This window comes from Cydia splendana, chromosome 1 (genome assembly GCF_910591565.1).
Source record: "Cydia splendana chromosome 1, ilCydSple1.2, whole genome shotgun sequence".
NCBI classification, from domain to species: Eukaryota; Metazoa; Arthropoda; class Insecta; order Lepidoptera; family Tortricidae; genus Cydia; species Cydia splendana.
The window spans coordinates 34,208,526-34,232,572 of NC_085960.1; the positions used below are offsets into that span (position 1 = coordinate 34,208,526).

The 24,047-nt window shown below is 35.5% G+C and overlaps 1 protein-coding gene and 1 long non-coding RNA gene across 3 annotated transcripts in view; both read left to right on the top strand.

Moving 5' to 3' along the window:
- The window catches only part of LOC134794132 (uncharacterized), a 331,004-nt gene that overhangs the window by 161,391 nt on the left and 145,566 nt on the right, over positions 1-24,047 (top strand). The window lies entirely within an intron of this gene.
- LOC134794097 (pyrokinin-1 receptor-like) overlaps positions 1-24,047 on the top strand; it is a 95,720-nt gene that overhangs the window by 8,231 nt on the left and 63,442 nt on the right. For both annotated transcript variants that reach the window (XM_063765797.1, XM_063765806.1), the window contains exon 2: positions 11,044-11,854. In XM_063765797.1, the coding sequence (XP_063621867.1) occupies positions 11,068-11,854 (787 nt within the window). In that variant the 5' untranslated portion in view covers positions 11,044-11,067. The remainder of the gene's footprint in view (positions 1-11,043; positions 11,855-24,047) is intronic.

Genomic DNA, 24,047 nt, shown 5'->3' on the forward strand with positions numbered 1-24,047 from the left:
TTATATGAACACGTTTTGAAACCAGTCGTTGATATGATGGGTACCTATGGAGTACGGACATTTTATTTGACTATTAGGTACCATCACGATTGTTGCACCATTTAGAGTCTATTTAGCTAGCTAAATTGGTTGTTCAATACTTACGCTAAAGAATTTCCAATTTAATAAGAACCCTAAATGGCATAGCAATCCCGTGTGGTGACTGTACATAACGTTAGCACATTATTGACATTGTGTAAGCTTGTTGTAGCGACACTATCTCCAATAGTAGGTACCTACAGCAATAGAACAGGTAACTTTTGAAAGTTACAAGAAATAAGCACTCTGGTTTATTTTTGTTCATACAGATGAATTGAGAAAATGAGGTTGCAAAATCACAACATTCTTAATATAAAGTAAAATATCCCTCTTAAGTTAATTTAAGGAGGAGCGCTCGTCAGAATCAATTTGTTTATTTGTTCAGCGTTGCGTGAAAGTAGTTTATTGAAAAACTTAGTCGCTTAGGATAACCAGTGTAGCTGTGACCTTAAGGCCAGCCAGTGGAGTTTTGAAAAATCGTAGCGCTTTTTTACTCGATTCTCGTATTACCTAATCGTTTGTCTTGCAGTGTAGAAGTTAGATTTTAAAGTGAAACTTAAATTTACAATTTTTAGCAACGAAATCTAGAACCATAGACAAATGTTCATTCCAAGTTTCATGTTAATTCAGCCTGTCGTTTTAAAATGAGACCGTAATTTTGATGGAGAGCGGCTTTTTGGCGACTTAATGAACCTTTTTACAGTAATAGAGGGTTTCCAATGAGCAAATGCATATTATATCACTCATTGCCTTAGTAGTCGAGTCCCGAGTTAGCACACGTATGCTCATCATAGAACAAGTGTCTCGGTAAGCTATCGGAATGGCTCCGCTCAATTTCATGCAAAATTGCGTACGAGACTTACTGGACCTTGAGGATTGGGAGCCGAATCGGAAATCGGTGCCCAATATTACAACTTGCCGGCTTGATTTGATTTTGGGTGATGTGTGAGTTATATGACTATCATCGAATGTGTATCCTAGTTACGTTATAATACTCATACGAGATCGGATATACTTTTTATTAAAATAGTTTTTTAACTCAAAACAACGTAGCTTACGTAACATAAGAATAGTTATATCACACATCACAGACTCCTTATGACCTACAGGTTGATTATTATTATTTCACGGTTTCGGGGTTGGCCTTGTTAGGTATAATTACCTAAGTCAGAGGTCTTTGGAGACCCCTGACCTAAGTTATTCATCATTGTACTGAGACTGACTGAAATAGCATAACACGTTCGTGCGTTTCCGTGAAAATACGACGGTAAAGGATTATGCACTACATCTGTGCTTCTTCTTCTTCGTTACCCTCTTGACAGAGTGGTCGTGGCCATTATGTAAACTTTTGAGTGACTCGTTTAACGACACGTCGCCATTCCTCCCGTAGAACTGCTTTCCGTGAGCATTTGCTTACTGTGGCCGACACACTGGCTTTGATTTGGTACATCTATGCTTAGCTAGACGTAAAGGTAACCTAATAACCCTGTTCATACAATATCATAATGGACTCTTTGGCAACCTGAAGTCCATGTTTCACCGATAAACATCCCACTTTCCCATAAAGTACGTGTGATAGGGACCATGATGAGCCTAATTAATTAAGATCCTGACAAATTGGGGTCCAAGGGCCGTGAACAGTAGACGCACCTAATTACTTACGTACGGGCTTCATTTTGTTTAATAAACCCACAAAGTTTTCAATGTTCAAAACATTTGTTCGCTTAAAAGCTTTGCGGGAAATGGTGTACGGTGTCAGCGAGACCGGTATGACTATCTGTTTTTTGTTTTAAAAATGAATGTCTTACAGGCCAAATCAAACGTGCACTGATATCAAACCGATATTAGAAAATAATGATATTGTAATCATATTAGTTATCTATCATTCGCGCGGGCGTCTCGCGTACACTAATACTTATTTGTGCGGATAAGTTTCACCAAAATGAACGCGCGAATAACTGATATGATTCCAATATCAGTCTAATATTGGTTTGATGTCAGTGCACGTTCGAATTGGCCTGTTACTGTTACTCATTTGCTCATTTTACTGTTACCTACTCATTTGCCATGATTAACAGTTTCAGTGTCAAGCGCCCCATTCACATTACGAAATGAACGTCATATAGGGTACAAGTTTTATATTATTCGAGGAACTTGAAACTTTGTAAAAAGACATTTTAATAAAATACAGGAAAAGTAATTTTAGGGTTATTAAAAACTAATCCTTTAAAGTGGTGATAAAGGGGTTGAGAGTTGAGAGTTCGTACCGGGAACGAAACTTTTTGTGAGTGAGGGTCTTTAAACTTCGTAGGAAGACACAATGTCACAACACAAGAATAGTAATTTAAGCATTTTTAATAATTATTTCCCTAAAAGATTTTTAGGAAAGGAAATTTCTTACTTGAAACTTCGTAAAAAGACATTCCATTAAAATAAATGGCTCTTAATAACGTAATAATATCATTAACGTGATAATTTGTGTATTTCGGTGTTTACATTAGGTATTAATAATTATTATCTAACTACTCAAAAACGGCCGAACGTATTTGAATATACATACATACGACAAATACCTACTTAGATGTATGTGCCTCTCTCGCATCGTGATGAACACATTGAACACTAGACGAACACATAATGCGATATTATATTAAACTAAACATTTCAACAGAAACAACATGTTATTCATATTCGCATAAATACATTGTTGTGACGGACTAAATTTGACATTGAGTAGGTAGATAATAATATGAGAAAATTCCTTAAACAAGGTAAAATGTGCCGGCTCAAAAATATGCTCCAAAATTAGAAATTTGAATAAAATATAAAATTATTTTATTGTGGTAGGTATGTGTAGGTATATATTTGCCTATTTAAAGTAGACCATCACTACTATCATGTTGTAACACTTAAATGAGGTTGGTAGTTTCCATAATAAATAAATAAAACCGGCCAAGTGCGGGTCGGACTCGCGTTCAAAGGGTTTAACTGCTCATTTCTAATAGGTTTTCCTGTCATATATATGAAGGTAAAGAACTATTTTGTGTATTTTATTCAAAATTTTAGACCCATTCGTTTCGGACATAAAGAGGGAAGGGGGGGGGGGGAATGATATTTTTTCATAAATAATTTCTAACGTATTTATTGTAAAATTATAAAAAAATATATTTGAAATTCTTAAAATGAGCTCCTCTATTTGATATATAACACGATATAGTTTTAAAAACTTTAGTTTTTAACTTTATGTTTTGAGGTACGGAACCCTAAAAAGAACTGTTGGAGCAGAATTATTAACTAGTGGGCACATTCTGCCAAAATTTACCTGCGCATATATTTATTTTATAAACTCGGAACTAAACATGTAAAACGGGTCGCGGGCAGCGGCAATAAAAACTCATTCTTGTGCAACATAAACTGAATTCGAGGCATAAATATGTCCGCTCCACGGCTACATAGTACGATACGATGGTAATAATAGGCATTTAAATATATATTTAATACTTACTGCGCCATCATGTATGTCAGCTTTATGGTCGTGGATGTCGTCAAAACATGCAAGGAAAACATAAACATTATGATTCAAATAAATGCTATTGTTTTTGTTTAGCTACACATACGAGGGGTGTTCAAAATATTCTCGGTATGAGAATGAAAACAAACAAGTACGAAAAGTTTGATATTTTTATTTTTCAATATACTCCCCCCCTATGTTCATACACTTAAGAGATCGATCAATTATTTTTTTTAATCCCTCATAAAAATATTTTTTATCTTTGGTGTAAAAATGCTCCTCCACTGCCGCCTTCAATGCTTCATCGTCAGAAAATTTATTTCCACGCAGATCCTTTTTAAGATTGGGGAACAAAAAGAAGTCGCTGGGGGCTAAGTCCGGGCTATACGGTGGGTGAGTAACAGTTTCAAACCCACATTCAACAATAGCTGCCTTGGCAATATGAGCAGTATGGACGGGGGCGTTATCATGCAGAAGCAGAACACCTTTGGTTAACTTTCCTCGCCTCTTTTCTTTGATTGCATCCTTTAACTGACGTAGAATATTAGCGTAGTACTGTCCTGTGATACTGACACCTTTTTCTTTATAGTCGATTAGTAATACTCCTTCACAATCCCAAAATATTGTGGCCATGACCTTGCCAGCTGAAGGCATGACCTTGAATTTCTTGGGATGAGCTGAACCCTTAATGTGCCACTGCATGGACTCTTGTTTACTCTCTGGGTCATAATGATGAACCCAGGTTTCATCTCCAGTAACTATTCTTTGCAGCACCTCATCAGGATTTTCACCGCACAGGTCAATAAAATCGGAACAACAAGCAACACGCATGTCTTTTTGAAGCCGAGTCAGCATTCGCGGAACCCATCTTGCACTTACTTTTGACATATTAAGATGGTCATGGATAATATCATGTACGGTACCAATAGAGAGATTGGTTACTTGAGCTATAAATTTTACTTTCACTCGACCATCTTCTAATATAAGTTTTTCCACTTTATCTATATTTTCTTGTGAAGTAGCTACTACAGGCCGGCCAGGTCTAGGGTCATCTTCAATACTCTCCCTTCCACGTTTAAACTCGCTTGACCACTTTTGAATGGTAGATAAAGAAGGAGCAGACTCGCGGTAAACACAATCCATTTCCTCTTTTATGGTTTTTTGATTTTTACCCTGTTTTGTCAAGAATTTTATGACGCATCGATGTTCTAATTTTGTTAACATTGTCAATTCGCACATGATGTCCGTGTTTGTTCAGCAATTGCAGAAAAACAAAAGAACATCTCGGTTCGAATTATACTTTTTTTTAATGTCAACGAATAAACCTTAGCGGCCAGTAACGAAAGAAATTTTAGAAGAGGTTGTAAGATATCAATACCGAGAATATTTTGAACGCCCCTCGTATATACATTATAAACACTAAGTTATATTTATAAACTTCCCAGTGGCTATTTTAATCTAAGACGCACAAAATCAATGAAAGAAATGTTTGTTATTACATACTTCATTCACAAAAAAATTAAATCTTAAAACATACACACGCAAGTCACAAGTGCGATATCACCAGTAGGCCTAGCACAGGAGTGACGCGACAGTACTTATCTCGCTCGCGAGATAGACTACCCGTCCTCTCTAATTAATACACTTACAAAAAGGCGGGCGAGATACTGTCGTGCCACTCCTGTGCTAGGCCGGCTGGGGGGTTATCCAAGATAACAATCATTGACAGAAAATGCCAATCGAAACTTAAATAATCTATGGAGGTCACGTGACTTTTCGTAGCCTTTCTCACCCCTATACATTTTTTCTTTTCGTTTGGTTTTTGTTCATGTACCATTGTCATCTTGACTAGGCCCTAGGCCCCCAGATAAGTCAGTCGATGTCGAACAACTTCACTTGAAGTTATCGACCGATTATAGTCCAAAGTAATTTATTTATATTGTGAAATCGCTTTGAACAACATAATCCCATGAGCTCTATCTCACATAAAAAACATTCTCAGGATGCAGCCTAATCAAACAATCAGACGACAGCAAACTTATCGAATTCTGAAAGAAAAATCAAATTCCCTCTAACTTTTTAAGAAACTCGAGATTTTATCACATCTGTCTGCGGCATTATGACCATTGAAATTGGATTTGACATTTGACAAATAACTTTGAGTTTGGGTAGTGGAAATGGCACCTTGTTAACCAAGGGAAAAAAGACCGCATTGCAGACGAGACGCCAATAGTTATAAATGGTGAATTTCACCCGAGTAAGGGATCATACACTCGCAGAAAAGTAAATAAATAATTTATCGTTGTGTTCCCACTCAGGTCCCCACTGAAAACCAGCGCCACGGATTGCCGCAGCGTTATGATTCTATTTTAGCGTCAATGTTTTTTTTGTTTGCGTGTCTTATTTTTTTATGTACTATGTTGTGGCGTTAAATAAATGTTTTCTTTCTTTATTGCTAGTGTAGTGTACAAATTTGCTTTAATAGTGACAGCTTTTGTGCTTGACACTGCGTCGTAAAGGTTAGCGTATTGTGATTGGAGGGTAAAGGCGAAGTTCGGATTCAGACAGCACCAACATTACTGCAGCAGTATTGCAGTGCGACATTATTGCCGACTGCATTACTGCCGTAAATGTCAAATTGTTGCTGCCTGGAATTTTGACATTTGCGGAAGTAGGTAATACAGCGGCAGTAATGTTGTGTAGTTTTGAGCTATAAGTACCTGATATTACATTTATGGACATTGGACATCTGTACCACAGACAAGCTGTTTGTATAAGATAATAATATTGTTCAGATAAGATTTTGTATGTAAATACTTACACAGAAAATCATTAAGATTCATAAGTTACAATAACTGCAAACTACTATGTAACCTAAATAGCAAACAATCTATATTTCATTCGATTTTATGTAAAATATCTAATATGATATAAAATTATTTTCCGTTGATGATTTTATTGTTTTCATCAGCAGACCACCAAAATGGTGATTTGCGTAACAAACAAATCACGCATATAAAAATGATAACGAAGAGTTAAAAGAAATCCTTTTCGAAGTTAGTTGAAAACTCAACAATTTTGTATTGGATAATAATATTAATTCTATATACGATAACAGTTGTTTATGCTACCACCTAGTGTTATCCAAAAACTTGTTTTACCACTTCAAATTCCAGTTATTTTATATACCTACGACATTGACAGACGGACAGGGTAAGAACCGAAATTTAGTGTTTGAATTTTATTAACATTTAAATTTACGTTATTGCAAATTATTATGGTTTTTCTGGTTTTGTAGTCTTTTTATTTCCATAACAAGTATAACAACAAAGTTTTTTCTAAATCTGCTTATTTTTCATGTGGTCACATTACTTAATTCTATGCAGATTTGGCAAGTTTAGTATACTTAATGATTTTTGTTTTATTGCTATGAATATAAATTAGTAAATTATCTACAGACGACAAAAATTATATGGTATAATATAGTCCAAGTTTTATTTAACCTTCTTTTGGCCCTAAAATGGTAACCAAAGAGTATTAAATCACTACGTTTATGGTAACCTTCACTGACCTACAACGTACCTAACCTTCAAATTGCCAAGAAAATTCACGAGAAAAAACAAAAGACAAGCGGAAAAGGCATATATTTTTCATCACCACCGGCCAGTGCACACGGTGGCTGCATCATGCAGGTTTGTCTTGTCACATAATAAACAAATTCTTAATAATGTATATGCTCCGTTATCATAAATAAACGACCATTTGAAAAGTTTTTTATCTCTCCCTTCACCTATTCCGTTGAGGGTCGTAATGGTCGTATATCCCTATTCCAGTAATATGTACCACTATTGTGAGCCCATAAACCAATAAACTTTATACGCATACATACATAAACACCTTATTTTCTTACAAAAATCGGTCGGTTTACGCTATAACCGTAAATTGTTTGGGTTATAAAATACCATTTCCCGATAAACCCTTTAACAGGCATAGGTTGTTAAATATTACGCTAAATTGAACACAATCTCTTTGAGGTAAAGTTCAATATCCTTGAGGGTAATGTATTCCCTTTGCCTTATAAAGGCTTAAGAGGAAAATGGAGGCAAGTTGAGTGTCTTTTGAGGACCCGGAAACTCTCGCCTGAGCGGCTCCGCTAAATTGTTTTCAAATAGTTTTCTTAAGTCGAGTGTTGTTTCTGTGTAGACAGATAAGAAAAAGCGGAAATTGAATGAAGAGGAACTGTGATGTTTTATATGGCAAATATACGGTTAATAAATAAGGTGAGTTCGGCAAAGTTTCGGACGTTTTTAGGTGGGTTGAGATGATGTTGGATTTTAATTTTTTTCTCAGCTTGTGGATAGGGTATGGACATGATTCAAGTAAGAATTGATAATAATGAAATGCTCTGTATAATAGAATTTTATTATCTTTCTAGACGTCGTAATGAGCGTGTAATGAGTGTTTGAATATAGGAAACAAAATAAATTGACAGCATTATTTTTTTACCTGGTGGTATAAGTTCGGCCCTATTGCCGGTATCATAGAGCGATTTTTATTTTTTTTTGCATTTTTTCTGTCCGATCTTACACCATGCGCTCAATTTTCAAGAAATTATGGTTGTCAAACTTTAGATGCGGGGTCAATGAACCACGTGGGTTCATTGACACGATAAGCGTGGTAGGTTGAAAAAAGGTGATGAAAGAGGATTTAAGGATAAAATAATATGAAAGTGGAGGAATGAATACGACCATTTTTAATCAGTCTGCGTTTTTGTTTATTTATAAAGTTGGAAACACATTAAGAATAAGAGATCAATTAAGTATGTGGCGTTACTTAGTTAAGTGTAGCGATCAATACAAGATGATTTGGGAGCTTTATTGTGATTTAATATCTACTATTAATCACATTTACCTAATACCAAATTTAATGAGATATAGTGGTGACACGAATAAAGTTTGAGCATCCCTGATAATTTAAGATCGGATGATTAGCATCCGATCTTTTACCACTTCGGGTAAGACCGGATCTCGGCCTACAGGCATCGTATCAAAATTCCAAATATACAGATTTGTCACAAATTTAATATAAATAACATGCAATCTGTAAAAGAAACAAATAACGCTTCAACTTGCCAGCTATTCAAGAAAACCTGGCGGAGGGTATTTCCGGACACAAAAAAAATCAAATTTTTTGGACGTTTGCACTTATCTCGCGACTTGTTAGTCGGAGCGACAAGAAGTGCGGCCTGAAGGGGGGTACGGGACAACACAGCGCATTGCATCACCTTGACAGCATCAAAAAAAAGCCCCGTAACAGGCGGAAATTTGAATCATACGATCTTACCCGGTGTCCGATCTTAGTCGAACTCACCTTAACTGTTGAAGATTCCAATATTTCCAAGAAAGTATATGTAATTACGATTTTAATTTAAGATATTGAACAGATGAAAACTACTTTTCTGGCCAAATACGAGTACCTACATATGTGTCATAAGTCATAACAAACAAATATTGTTGCATTTACAACAAAGAAATATTGTGGCATACAGCCAACTTATGTAGGACGCATTTAGGAAGCAGAATAAAATACCTAGGTGCATTAAATATTGTTTGGTGTTTCTAAACATCAAATGAATGCAACGTACTTATGTAGTCTGCTTACATACAGTAGCGCCCTCAATTTTCTACTTTTTAGTACCGGACTGTAAACAAAAGTATATAAAACGGGAAACCGTCTTCAATTTTTTTACAAACTTTTTTTACTTGCAATGTTTGTATGTAAAGACTGTATCGTTAATTCCAGGGACAACTTTACTTAGCCGTTTTTTTTGGTATTATATTTTTATTTCAAAATTACACATGTGTTTAATTAGTGCTTTAATAAGGAACACATTTCGTCCTGGCACCTCGACGTAAAGCATATGGTTTGGACAAAATTTACCCAATCCTTTCGAGTAACAATTACGACTGCTGACAAATACTACAAGAAAATTTGCGGTTTGCGAACAAGACAATATCACACAAAAAAAAACGTAATGTAAACAGCAATTACACATGATTCGTATAGCGAAACATCTGGACATAGTCTAAGCATTTCTTTTCGTAAAAAAATTGTTTAGGATCTGTGCATGGTGGCCTTTTAGAGAATATGGCATGCTACTTACGACAACTATGACTTTGACCAATTCTTTGTCTAATATAACTATCATGGAGTGTTTTTATCGACCCGCTCTAGCGATGGATCAGCGCCATGAATGTCCGTTAGGCTTTGGTTTTAAGCTTATTCTTCTAGCTGTCTCTGTCATTACGCTTGCATAAGAAATTGAAGGGATTCCAAAACGTGGTGTGAAAAATCGTTTTTATGTAAAAATTAAAATTCACCACATTTATTCCGCAGCTGCTCAATTGAACAGTCATGAAGAGGACACTTAGATAACATGTTTTGGCAGCCTATTAACCTGTTGTTACTTTAAATCGTACCAAAGGGTCGGTGAAATAGTCTCAAATTCAGCTCGATAGGCTGTATTTGCTATACGGTATTAAAAGCATCATAAAGTCCCTAAAATAAAAAAAATGTCAAACCTTCTTAAATCAGATATAGCTTAAAAATACCCTCAAATCAAACTCTTAGAACATAGTAATACAAAATAATACACATGCCAACAGTTAGACCAGGTTTAATCTGTCCCTATACTTAACAATACGGTCTTCATACCTACTTATGTTCAGGTCAAATCTTGCAAGCTAAATTATACTTTCCATTATTAGATTGAGCCAAACTTCACATACTTATGTAAGTTGGGTGACAATGCAATATTATGGCGGTATCTGATGATGAACACAGGAGATGGCCATAGCAACTCTGTGATAAAAAAAACGCAACATAATTGTGTTTAGATTTGAGAAAAGTCAGCGATAGAAGCTTGTATCATAAATCCATTTATGGTTTTTTTTAGATAGAGGCTCTTTTAGCCAGTTAAAATGTCGCCAGCGCCACCCGGCCATAAACAATTCGATATAAATAATGATATATGCCTCGTTCATAAAATATGCGTAATAGTTACGTTGCTACGATGGAACAAGATTTATATCTTATTATTATATAACCTCAGCATTTAGAAAATGAAACTTGATAGGATATTTGCGTTCAATCAGCTAGATAAACTCCACAAAACGTTCAATCACCGAAAATACTGTATTTACTCTCTAATTGGAACGATTAATTGACACTGGATCTCTTTTATTGACTGTGCGAAAGCGTGGTGGAAATACAAGCGACAACGCACGGCGTGGGAATAGTTATTTTTACCACATCAACTCGTAAAGTTTCTCTTTATTATTCCAAAACTGATGAGAAAGTTGCATTTTATCCACATGAGTGGCAAAGTAAGTTACGCATGTTTTGAGATGTCTCCTTAATTAGCGTTTATCAAATTGTTTTCTCTTTCTCAACAGGTAAAGTGATGTGATTGCCGCGTGATGGAAGAATACTTCGATGACGTGTTCCTGAACGCGAGCACGAACGCAACGCGTTCGGGAGGCTACGGAGAGCCTGAGTCCCTGGACCTGCTGGTTCCCCTCAGCATCACCTACGCCATCATCTTCGTGGCCGGCATCCTTGGCAACATCAGCACTTGCGTGGTCATCGCCAGAAACCGCTCCATGCACACGGCGACTAACTTCTACTTATTCAGTTTAGCGATCTCGGATTTAATGTTATTAGTCTGTGGACTGCCTTTTGAGTTCCATCGATTATGGAACCCCTATACTTATCCGCTTGGAGAGGCGCCGTGTATAATTCTTGGTCTAGCTTCAGAGACATCAGCTAACGCTACAGTGTTAACTATAACAGCTTTTACAGTAGAACGATACATCGCGATCTGCCGTCCGTTTATGTCACATACAATGTCAAAACTGTCTAGAGCTGTTCGTTTTATCGTAGTGATATGGTTCATGGCGCTGTGTACGGCCGTTCCACAAGCGATGCAATTCGGATTGGTGACATATGTGGAGAACGGTCAAAATGTGTGCGCGTGTACAGTGAAAGGTCACGGGGTGCATCAAGTGTTTGTGATATCTAGTTTCGTGTTTTTCGTGGTGCCGATGTCGGTGATAACCGTGTTGTACGCGTTGATCGGGGTGAAGTTGCGGACGTCGCGGATCCTGCACCCGGTGAAGAAGCTCTCGGTGGAGAGTAATGGACGCCCGGCGGGCGCCACCAGGTATAGGAACAGCGCTTCGCAGAGGAGGGTCATACGAATGTTAGGTGAGTTTATATACTTCTAAAATTAAGATGCAGTGCGTTCAGTCAGCAGTGTTTGAATAAACGTAGCTCTTGTTTTAGATCATAACTCGGCTGTCAAAACTATGAATAGCTATCTCTATACATAGCTTACTCGTACTTCGACTCTACTTTCGAAACTTGATTACACGATCACGAACATAGGTCTAAAACGCACCGTTAAATGTTGTAAGTATGTTTGCACAAAAGATATAAACACGCAAATTGCTTCCGAATATTCGTAAATTTATTATATTATTCAGCAAAGCTATGTACGTTTATTTTCTCATTACAAGCGATATCAGTCTATTCAGCCACCAAAATCGATGGCTCCCCGGTTGACACCATACAAGGTCCGCAATAGAAGCTACTTCCCGATACGAACGCTATACTATAATATCATATCTTGCGAGATAAGCACATCCATAATATACCTGATGGTTTATGGAAGTTTGAGTCTTTGAGAAAGTTGTTCACTAAACAGATCGTTCGAAACTAATACCTACTATCGCGTCACTTTCGTTTGTGGTACCAAGGAATAGAAAATTCACCATAAATCATGATGAAGTACGGAAACCTCGGTGGGCGAGTACGACTCGCACTTGTCCGGTTTTTAATTTTTAATGGTGGAGCCATGGGGAACTATTGGGTCCTTACCTATGAAATTGGCGTTTTTGTTCATAGATATAAGTCTGATCCTAGTTTTTTTTTTTTTACAAAAGTACATACACAATTACAATAAAACTACAGTGCACTCAATAAACAACGATTTTACATACAATTAATTGTTATTTTTTATTGTTAAGTGTTCAGAATTAAGCCTTGAAAATAGGTCTTTTCATGTGCTGTCGGTTCGAGTATTAAAATTACTTATATTTTTCTAATGGTACCAATTTTCAAGAAATGGAGATATTGAAAACATACCTTAAAGGTGTCAAAAATTACTGGAAAAATTTTGTTTGGTTTGAATTAGCCATCAAAAAAATATCCGCAAAATTAATTGTATGGAAATTCGTGTTTCGTTGAAATTCTCCGGACAAAACGCCAATTTCATAGGTAATGACCTAATATTAATGTTATTGCAAAATTTAGAGACTTAGACAGGGCAGGTTGCTCGTAAAGACGCTGACCACAGGGGATACGTTCTTAACTGGTGACTACGTACGGGAAATAGAGCCTTGGAAATACCTCCTACAAGCTGTACGGACGGTCTGCTCAGGATCGCAAAATAAAAGAAAGACAGAAATTAAACGAGGATTCTTGTAATAGGTCTTTGAACCTCTAAAGAACACCTGTTAGCCAAGTCAATATGATGAATAGCACAACCAAAGGAGCAAAACTATTGTTTTTCACCTGAACTTTTTTGAAACTAATGATCTGGCCGACTAGCCGACTAGTCGGCCGACTAATCGGCCATTCGAGCGCCGATTAGTCGGCTAGTCGGCTAGTCGGCCAAATCAATAGTCGGTACATCACTACACTGCCTACCTACTTAGACAACGATATTTATTTAATTATATAAGTACTTAAATACATAGAGCACACCCAAGACTGAGGAACAAATATCCGTGTTCATCACACAAAAAAATACCCTTACCAGAATTTGAACCCGGGACCATTCGGCTTCATATAGGTCCACATGTCCTATGGAAGCATTTGTCATTTTCGTAGTTAAAAATAACGTAGCTTCGAGGGTTGGTATTTTTTGACTTATTTACGCAAAATTGACAAATTGATCTTGATTAGAGACTGTTTTTTTTTCACTTTCATTTACCATTCTGTAACGCAGAGATAGGCGCCAATCACAATCTAAATTAGATCGTTTGCTCTTAATTCATTTTCAGAATAATGTTATTGCTTTCTCTGATAAAATCGGAAATAAAACGCTGCCATTTAAATTCCAAACTCGTGCCCACGAGTTTCATAAAATACAAGAATAAATATTTAATCAGAGATTTATTACGAACCAGATTTTTAATGAGACAAAGGAATATTTTGTCTGTGTTTTCAATACTCTTTGGGACAATAATACTCTTAATACCTCATAGTCAATGTTAAGAGTCACATGAACCTAGCCGCCGCCATACAATAACAAAAAACAAATAAACGTTTTAAAATGAGAGAGTAACATATGAAAACAGGTTCATGTTACTCTTAAAGTCATGACAGACGACGCACAGCCTAAACAGTTGATTGCAGGACCTGGAAAGAAACATAATGTTCAAACGGTGTGGATCAACACTAAGAAATCCTATTTTAATTTCACTCCTGAAAGGGTGCAAATTTGATTGTTTTGTTTTAATGATTTCTTCCGGACGAAGTCGCAATGGATTTATTTTACCTTTAAAATACTTTTATATCCTTAACTATTCATCATCATATATTTTAAGAGTTGGACTCTTGTCGGTGGAGCGATTTCCATGCATGTCGGTCCTCTGCCTTCTCCTTGACAGCATGGTCCTTAACTAGAACACAAAAAAAAACGTAAATACTCACGTTTTCTAGAACTGTTCTTTGTAATATTAGAAAGTTATAAACCATGTTTCCCACAGCCGATACGCGTATCTCCACAACAAAGCACACAAGTCCCATAAATCTCGCCACAAAACCCTCGCAATTGATTCCCTTCAAGGCAATTGCACGCGGTTTTCATGCTGTCGCTATGTGTTGTGTATAAGCCAAGCAATACATTAAATATACTCCAGTAGTGTTGTCTTTAAGCGTAATTTCCCTTGGTATATTATTTATTACGCCCTTCTATACATGATTTTCAGGTGGAGCAATGTTACCCTAGATTGGTTGGTGGAGGCGTAGTGTCGAAAGTGATATTTCTTCAAGCAGAAACGTCGATTTCCCGTAGAATTTTGTAAGATCATTTTCGTAATCCCTACAATTTTCGAGATAAAGGTTTTCGCTCCTAAATTAATTGGATTCGGTGAGAAACATTCTGTCATCAATTTCTTCTCATTAGTAGCTAATAAGTTCGTTATATCTTCGTATAATAAATCATTTTCATCGTGGTTTTCATGCTGTCGATATATTGTGTATAAACAAGACGAGCAATAAATTAGAGAAACAAATAAGGGACGTACTTAAGCAGTATTTCCCGTAGGATTATTCTCCAGTTCCCTGGAATTTTCCCATGTGAGCTATCGACATAAATCTGATGGTTCTCGTGCTTAATTGAGTTGGAACTGGGGAGGTGTATTTTGTGATCGATTTCTTTTTATTTGCCAATTTATTTAGTGACGCAATGAATTCAAACATCAAACTGATTTCAGAATGGAATTTATGTGGTGGCCTAAAATAATGAAGCATATAAACCTCTAAATATTTTCATTAACCCGTGGAGCGCCCTAAACAGACACGTGTGCTGGTAACTAGTATAGGAGTTCCATACTACGGTAATTCTGGGGCGCTCCAGGGGTTAAAAGGTCGATTTTTCCCCTAATTTACTTTGCTCGCTGTATATTTTGTATTATTGTAATTTTAATATAGTTTGATAGTTTTGCGACGACTTTTGAGCCAGATACATATATAATGATCCTAATATCCTATACTGACTTGCATTTTCATATAGATCGATCAAGTGGTCTCATTTGCCTAGCCTGTTTCCGACAGTTAAAAACATTTGTGATATTAACACCTTCAATTTTGATACACATTGCACATGACTTATTAATTATCTAGCGTTACTGGGAATATTACTAGAGAGAAATCAGATAATATTTCTCAGTCTTAGTACATCACTAATTCTAAAGCTACATTCGGAATAGTCCTTTGTTGAAAGCACACCCTTTCAAGTCGTGTATCTGTGAACATTACCTACTAATTAATCCTTTATTCTCAACAATGTCTGTGAATTATTTCTCTGACTTTGTAGCAATTACATTATGATTATAATTATTTAGCCTAATTTACGAGATACGGTCTTCATCTCGATTGTTTCGTGTCTTTTGTGAGACTAATGATATTGTATTTTTGTTTTGAGGGACTTTAAAGGTGCCTTTGTCACAGGTTTCATGAACTGTAAAAAAAAATAGATCATTCACAACGTTATAGGCTCCGTGCATGAACTATAGTGGACAGCATAGGAGGCGTCAGATTTTTGGGGCGAGGCGTATATATGTCGTTTATGCTTCCGATGTAGTCCACCAGATGGCAGAACCTACTATGCACAAGGAAACGTACCGACGAGAACGGTAGATGGTAGCACTTGCTTTGGCAATGTACATGTGCACATGGTTCCGATTCAGGTCAAAAGATGGCAGACCCTCCAACGCGCACGGTCCCTATATAGATAATGAGGTATAGACTATAGAGGTATAGATGACAATCGTATATAGACAAACGCCAAACGAAAAGTAATAATGTATCGGGATGACAGATGCTACGAAAAGTCACGTGACTATTTCCATACATTATGGCCATAATCCGACACAAGAGCAGCCGATGCAACGGAGCCACGCCGTTTTGTCGACTAAATAGTGTTTAGTTTTAAGTTTATAAAATACATATGTATGTTAGTCTGTAAGGTATTTGTAATATGGGCCTTGTTGCCTGAATTAAATTTCTAAATAAAAAATAAATAACATTGGCGTTTTCTATCACCGATTGTCATTTTCGCTACTCTCTAAAGGGTTTTCGGTTTTCGGTAATTTTTAGGGTTCCCGGGAAACGGAACCCTATTACCAAGACTCCGCTGTCCGTCCGTCCGTCTGTCACCAGGAAGTACTTACCTAATGAACCGTGATAGCTAGGCAGTTGACATTTTCACAGATGATGTAATCTGTTACCGCTATAACAACAAATACTAAAAACATAATATAATAAATATTTAAGTAGGGCTCCCATACAACAAACGTGATTTTTTTGTGAAAGCGGTAGGTACGGATCCCTTCGTGCGCGAGTCCGTCTCGCACTTGTTTTTAATTGTTGTTAGGTGGAACATTTTTTATTATTACTTTTTTAAACATTACTCTCAATTGTTGAAGGTTAGGAGAGAAATAAAAGAAAAATTGTTTCTTAAAATTATGGTATCACTGCCGGCCTAGCCAAGGTGACAATCGCTATCGCTACGACAACAAAACGCTTTGTGCTTCTCTATCGCTCTTCCATATTAGTGCGACAGTTATAGTTGCGTTTCGATTGCTACGGAGCGTAAGCGATTGGCATGTTGGCTACGCGGCTTGGTTATCTAGCTGACGTGTCTGCATTATACTTTGTAATATAGTTTGGCAAACTATTTCTGTCAGTATTCTAAGTTTTCGGCAAAAATTTCATTTTTGTACCAAAAGCTTTTATCACTGACTGTAACTACTTTTCTTTCCACAGGCAACTAATACTAATCGAGACAAAACAAACCCCAAACACAATTTGGCTGCGTTGTTTTATCACTGAGTTCCTACTGTATGCAAATTTTAAGCTTATTAGAAACCGGGATATGGGTCAAATTTAACTTGCAACATTTGCTTTACAGATACACAGAAAACAGGACAGGTGAAGCTAAATAAAAGCTTGTATAAGGCGGCAAATTTAAAAAATGAAGCCGCGGCGTTGTGCTCCCAAAGAAAATAAAAATTTCGCGCCTTTTTCTACTGACAACGTGTAACTAACTAGTGGGTTTGACAAAATAAGTTATCTATGACACTGGGGCAGAAATCATTCCGTAGGCGGTTCGTACGAAAACGCTTTTCATTTTCCATTGTCATAAACTCCAGCAATATTCGTTTCCTCTATGAAAGTATTTCATCCCAAAACGCTGTAATAAAACTTTTTATGGCACTTTCATTCATTGGCATAGATTAAATTTGAAAGTTTTATGGAATCTGTTGCTTTTATGGTTCCGTGTCCGCCAGGATTGCCATAGACAATGGAAATGGCAAGTATCTCCTAAACTAATATTTCCATATGAGTTAGTGAGAAAGACGGGTCCGTCTTTACCGCTCCCGAAGACAATTCTTTATTAAATATTTTTTAACACTTGGTTTAACTACACAGAATGGTGCAATAATAATACGTTGATAATTTTCCTACTACGGCATTTTTTGATAATTATAACGAACGTTTGCGTTTGTTAAAGGAGAATTATTTGAAGATCATACGTTTTGTTTTAGTTAAATGATTGTAATTAAAAATTTTAATGACATTTTGTAAAAGACGTATAAAAAGATTAAAAAGAAAGAAAACATTTCCTAAAAATTCTTTGTCATCGTATTTTTGGGTCAACCTGTACTGTCTGTGTTGAACAACAGATGACGCTGCTCTAATTATTGTGTGGGTTTTAAAATAAGCGTCAAATTTTTTTCATCATTATTCATGTGAAAATAAACTACATCAAAGTTTATGTTACTAAATTAGCATAATTAAATTTGACGCAAAATTTCATTTGAGACTTCACTCGTTAAATTATTCTGCGTTATTATGCCATTTTCTCAGTCCTTCGCGACTTAACTTTGGTTCTAAAATTTACATCATACATTTACATATAATCACTTATTTTGGCTTCTATATTGCAACCATAGAAGGCTTCTTCTTTTAAAAATAGCTTCCATCAAAATTTATGATGATTTCGCCTATGTCAAAAGTGTGCTCGTAGATTTCGTGGCACATTCTCTCATCTATGTTTTTTATTTGTATAATTTTCTCTATAACGGGCGTGTTTACGAATCGTAATTTGTATCTTTCTTTTTTTGGGTTCTGGGCTTCATCCGGCAAAATCGGAACCCTTATAGGATAATTTTGTTGTCCCTCTGTCTGTCCATCTGCCCGTCTGTCAAGACCCATTTTCTCAGGAACGTGTGGAGGTATGAAGCTGAAATTAATTTCAAACACTCAGGTCTGCTACTCCTGAGCAGTGAAAAAATCCAACTTCTAAGTCAACCTAGAGTTAGACTAAGGTTGACTGTAATAATACTATAATAAGGCTGTAATGATTTTGATAGCACACGCAGTGCAAGTGTTAAATGTCAAACTTCTATGAAATTATGACGTATAAATAACACTTGCACTGCGAATGTTGCAGACTTTTCTTTTCTAACTCTAAAGACAAGACCGTTTAAGCTCCGTTTATGACGCATATTGACATTTTGACACAAGGGGATCAAAACCTATAGGTAGAGATGGGTAGGGGTGAGTAAATACTGAGTATTTACTCAAAGCACCCGATAAATACCCGTATTAACTCATTTAGATGGGTAAAAACGATTGCTAATAAAATATTCAAAAAGTGAGATTTAAGAACAAAATTGTCTTTTATTGAAGAGTGCTAACGTGTATTAACAATATCTATAAAATAAAAAGCATATAGGACGCTTAATTGAGGAAAAAAAGGTAATTATTAGTGAGAGGCAAATTGTGATAATGCATAGTTAACAATTTTGTTTTGAATAAGAAGGTATTTACTTTAAAAATATGGTACTTCAATTCTATCGATGTTCTAGATAACTGCATGTCGCGCAAAAGTGCGTGTTTACGCGGCACATATGACCTTTTATTAAGGGTTTTTAAAGAAAACTCAAAAATGGCTCAACCGATGATGTTCAAAATATTGTTTTTTGTACTCTATTATACGGCTAATCTCCCGATATGTTTTCATATTTTACTGAACTTTGGTTCTAAAGTTATAGAGAGATAAACATTATTTTGGCCTTTCCAAACGGTTTTTTTCCAAGATAATTCATTTTATCCAAAAATGTTCTTAGATACATTCCAGTTATTTTTAAAGACCATTGTAATGATGTGCAACACGTTGGTGGCTTCTGAATTATTTTTTTTGTGACAATTAGTTACATGTATGGAGTGCCCCCCTTAAAAATACATTTCTTACAATTTTGAGTACTTAATCCAGTAGCGGCTTCCATAATGCACCTATATTTCAAATTTATATGCCCCTTTCAGCACTCTAAATAGTTTATACCCACCAATTTGGGTATAAACGAGTAAACACGGGTATATTGAGTAAATACATTTACTCGGTATTTACCCGTGAGTATTTACTCACTACCCATCTCTACCAATAGGGGACTTCCCGTTGCCCTAGAATAATGAAATTTGACAAAAAGCAATGCCTTGTAGCATAAGTACAGCACAAGTGAAGGAAAAAGTCTGAAACGGTTAATTTGTGCTATCAACTTAGTTTCAAGTGGTGGCACGTTCCTTTCTAAAGTCTGTGCGAAAAGAGTCTCTTCTCTTTCCGCACAGACTCTAACAATATTTTTAAAACATACATAAAAATCAGCCATGAGAATTTAAGAAAAAATTGTATAATTTTTAACTACTTTTAGCACCTTGTACCGGACAAATGGCCGTCGGGCCAATATAACAAGTATGCACACATTAAAAGTACACTACTACTATACTAACACCCAAACATTTTATTCATGAGAAAATAAGTAAGGTCTGGCGGCTCTGGGATCTTGTACTATTCTGTCACTCTCAAGTCAAATTGCGCCTCTATTCGCGAACATTATCTACGAAGGCTATATAATATACAGATCGAGTCCCTCGCCCACTCTAATGTCGTTTCCGTGTCGTATTTATACATATTTATGCAAATATATTTAATCTCTTTCGAATGGAGGCTAGGGGATAAGAGCGTGTTTGGGGTTTGGGTCGTGCATCTTTTTTACTAAACCGACTACTATTTGCCCGCGACTTTGCTCGCGTAGAAATAGTTTAAAACGTTCAACCCGATTTTCACCCCCTTAGGGGATGAAATTCCAATGCTTGTTTAACGGAGCTCATTTCATACTAACAAAAAATCGATACCTTTGTACTAAAAAAGTAAAAAAAGATTTATCTCAGTAAGAATTGTGAAAATATATTAGTTTCCGGCGTAAACAACCTTTCACATTATCATTCTGTAAGCAGTTTATGAAAAACAAAAGTCATAAAAACGGGCTAGACCAAGTAAAAATTTTAGAGGTTAATAAGTATATAAATAGTATAAATGTACGAGTAGCCATTAAAACAAAAAAAAACTATATAATGGTGACGGCGAGGGAGTTATTATAGGTTAAAAATAGTCACACTTTAATTTAGAATAGGATGCTTCTTACAGTTCTTACCTATAGGTACATCAATTAAAAAAGAACACTTCACATGTAAAAATATTTTTTATCAATGAATTATCGTATCGTTTCGTAACAGTGATAGGTAACACATACACGGCATACACGTAGGTAAATATGAGTATAGATCTATGTTTTTAGGGTTCTTTACTGCAATACAAGTGTTAGAAACGAAACCCTAAAATTAAATGAAAAATGAAGGGAGCTACGACCAACTAAAATGTTCATTGCCGGTGGCGGCATTTTCCTGAGAAAATTGTTGGCCATTATATCCTCACAATACGACTAGAAGTTATCTGTGTTATAAATGTACCAACAATTAAATTTAAGTATTTCTTTAATTTATTGTAAGCGTATAAATTGAGAGCCTACTTTATTTAAACTGTTATTATCAGTAAAGCCATTAAAACATCAGTTAAATTCTTAAAAAATAGCTGTGTTTAAAACGATAAAATGAGTTAAATTTCTTAATAGATCATAAAAAAATCAACACACAAAACATCCCATACGAGTAGGTTGCATTGCCCAACCGATTCTCGTGAAATTTTGTGAGTAGGTATGTTTGATGTTTACACATTTGATTAGTGTTTACCTGCCACTACTATGCTGCCACTAAACATAAGTAGCAAGTACCTAGGTAGCAGATGTATGAACTCGCAATAAACACAAATCAATGTGTAACCAGGCCCCAATGTGAAGGCAGGCAGCCACACTATCCTTATGTCACACTTACCCTACGTACCTTATATTATATTTTTTGTTTGTTCGTCGATCAAGTTATTGAAAAAAAAATTCTACAGTTTACAGAGCTGTCTGATGCTCCAAACATTTTAACTTGTAGGTATGCATGAATATCTTATCTACAGTAAAAAGTATTATTAAAAGGGGTCAATGTGGAAGAAAATTTACAAAGTGACGCGTTGTCGTTCCTTTTGAGTTTATGTGTGTGTAAAAGAGAGACCCAGTGCAATCCAATCACATTTTATGGGTAAAGGTGAGTTGGCGATGATGTGTGAATACAAAAAACTTCGATTCTGCCATGATTTCGGTCTATTTCCTTCTCAAAAAATCAGAATAAAGTAGGTAGTTAGGTATTTGAACCAAAATATAAAAAATACAAAATACAAAATACAAAATCGTTTATTTGTCCAACATAGGTATGAATAGTACATAAGTACAGATCTTATAGTATTACTGTTGTATCACTATGTTGTGCCATAAGGCGTACAATTTTTTGTCATTAATGGACTGTGACTACATGCTGTGCACAGTTACCATTAATTATAGTCTAACAAAAATTCGCTTACACTATAATATGTTTTGTCAACTAAATATTTAAAAACTTTACTTTTAAAACTTGTCATATCCTCCAAATTTCTTAATTCATTCGGTATTTTATTAAAAATTTGTGGGGCCATTCCAAATATACTTTTCCTATATAATGCTGTTTTGGAAGGCATTGAATTTATTCTGTTCCTAAGACGTATACTCTTAAACTGTTGAAATAAGTGGGGATTACTTTTAACAAAAATTACAATTTCGAAAATATACAAACAAGGTAGAGTTAATAGTCCTAATTTTTTAAAATATGGTTTACATGAACCCAGTTGCTGAATTCCACACAATGATCTAATGCATCTTTTTTGCGCTTTAAACGCTACTTCTCTGTCAACTGAGTTTGCCCAAAATATAATGCCATACCTTAGTGTTGATGTTACATAGGCTTGATATGCCGTCAAAACAACTGGTTCACTAACAATCTTTCTTAAATTATATAAAACATATGAAAATTGATGCAGTTTCTTACATATAATGTCTATTTGATTTCTCCATGTCAATTTATGATCTAAGCTTATTCCTAAAAATTTTGTCACATCCGTTTTCTCAATTTGTTGCCCCTTATATGAAATATTTAAACTACATTTATCATTTCGCCTTTGTTTAAATGTCATTATTTTAGTTTTTTCTAAATTGATTTTTAAATTATTGCTAGTTAACCAGTTTATTACTGACTCTAATGTCTTGGATATTTCAGTTTCATATGTTTCTGGATCTTTACAAGTGAACATTATGGTGCTGTCATCAGCAAAGAGTACCATTGGATGCTCGATGGCTTTTGGCAAATCATTTATATAAATAATAAACAATAAAGGGCCTAAAACGCTTCCCTGAGGTACGCCATAATGAATTTGTCTAACTTCCGATGAATAAGTGACCTCAGTTTTCGTTTCAACGCATAGTCTATTTATTTGAGTTAACTGCTTTCGATTAACCAAGTAAGACTTAATCAAATTATGCACATTACCTCTAACTCCATATTTATATAATTTATCTAGCAATATTCTATGATCTACAAAATCGAAAGCTTTCGACATATCCATGTAAAGTGCTGATACCGGAACTCTCTTGTCAACATTTGTTACTATTACTCGCATAAGGTCAAAAATAGCCATATTAATAGACTTACCTTTACGAAATCCCATTTGTTCTTGCGTGAATAAGTTATTCTTTTCAAAATATCCGTAAATGGAGTTATGAATTACTTTTTCTATAATTTTTGAAAAAATGGAAAGCAGTGCAACTGGTCTATAGCTGGCTAAATCTTCCTTATCGCCTTTTTTAAAAAGCGGTTTAACAATACCTATTTTTAATCTTTCCGGGAATTCTCCCTTTTCTATACATAAATTAGTAATATGACTGATCAAAGGTGAAATTATACAGGATACTGCCTTTACTACTTTTGTACTAATTCCGTCGTAGCCCGTACTGTTACTGTTTTTTAAAGAATTAATTATCATTTTAATGTCATGGGAATTTGTGGGCTTCATAAATATAGAATTAGGTAAATTGCATGTCATCGTATTCATATAATTATAGTTATCATTTTTAGCACTCGCAATATTATTTTTTTGCGTTGATTGTATGTGATTCTGTTGTTTTGACTTACTAAGAGTTTGGCCAATAAAGTACTGATTAAACGCTTGCGCAATTTTTTCCGGTGATCTTATAGTTTTGTCATTAAATATTACCTGTTGAATATTTTCCATCGGTTGTTTAGATTTGTGTTTATTTATAACGTTCCATGATGCCTTTGTTTTATTATTCGA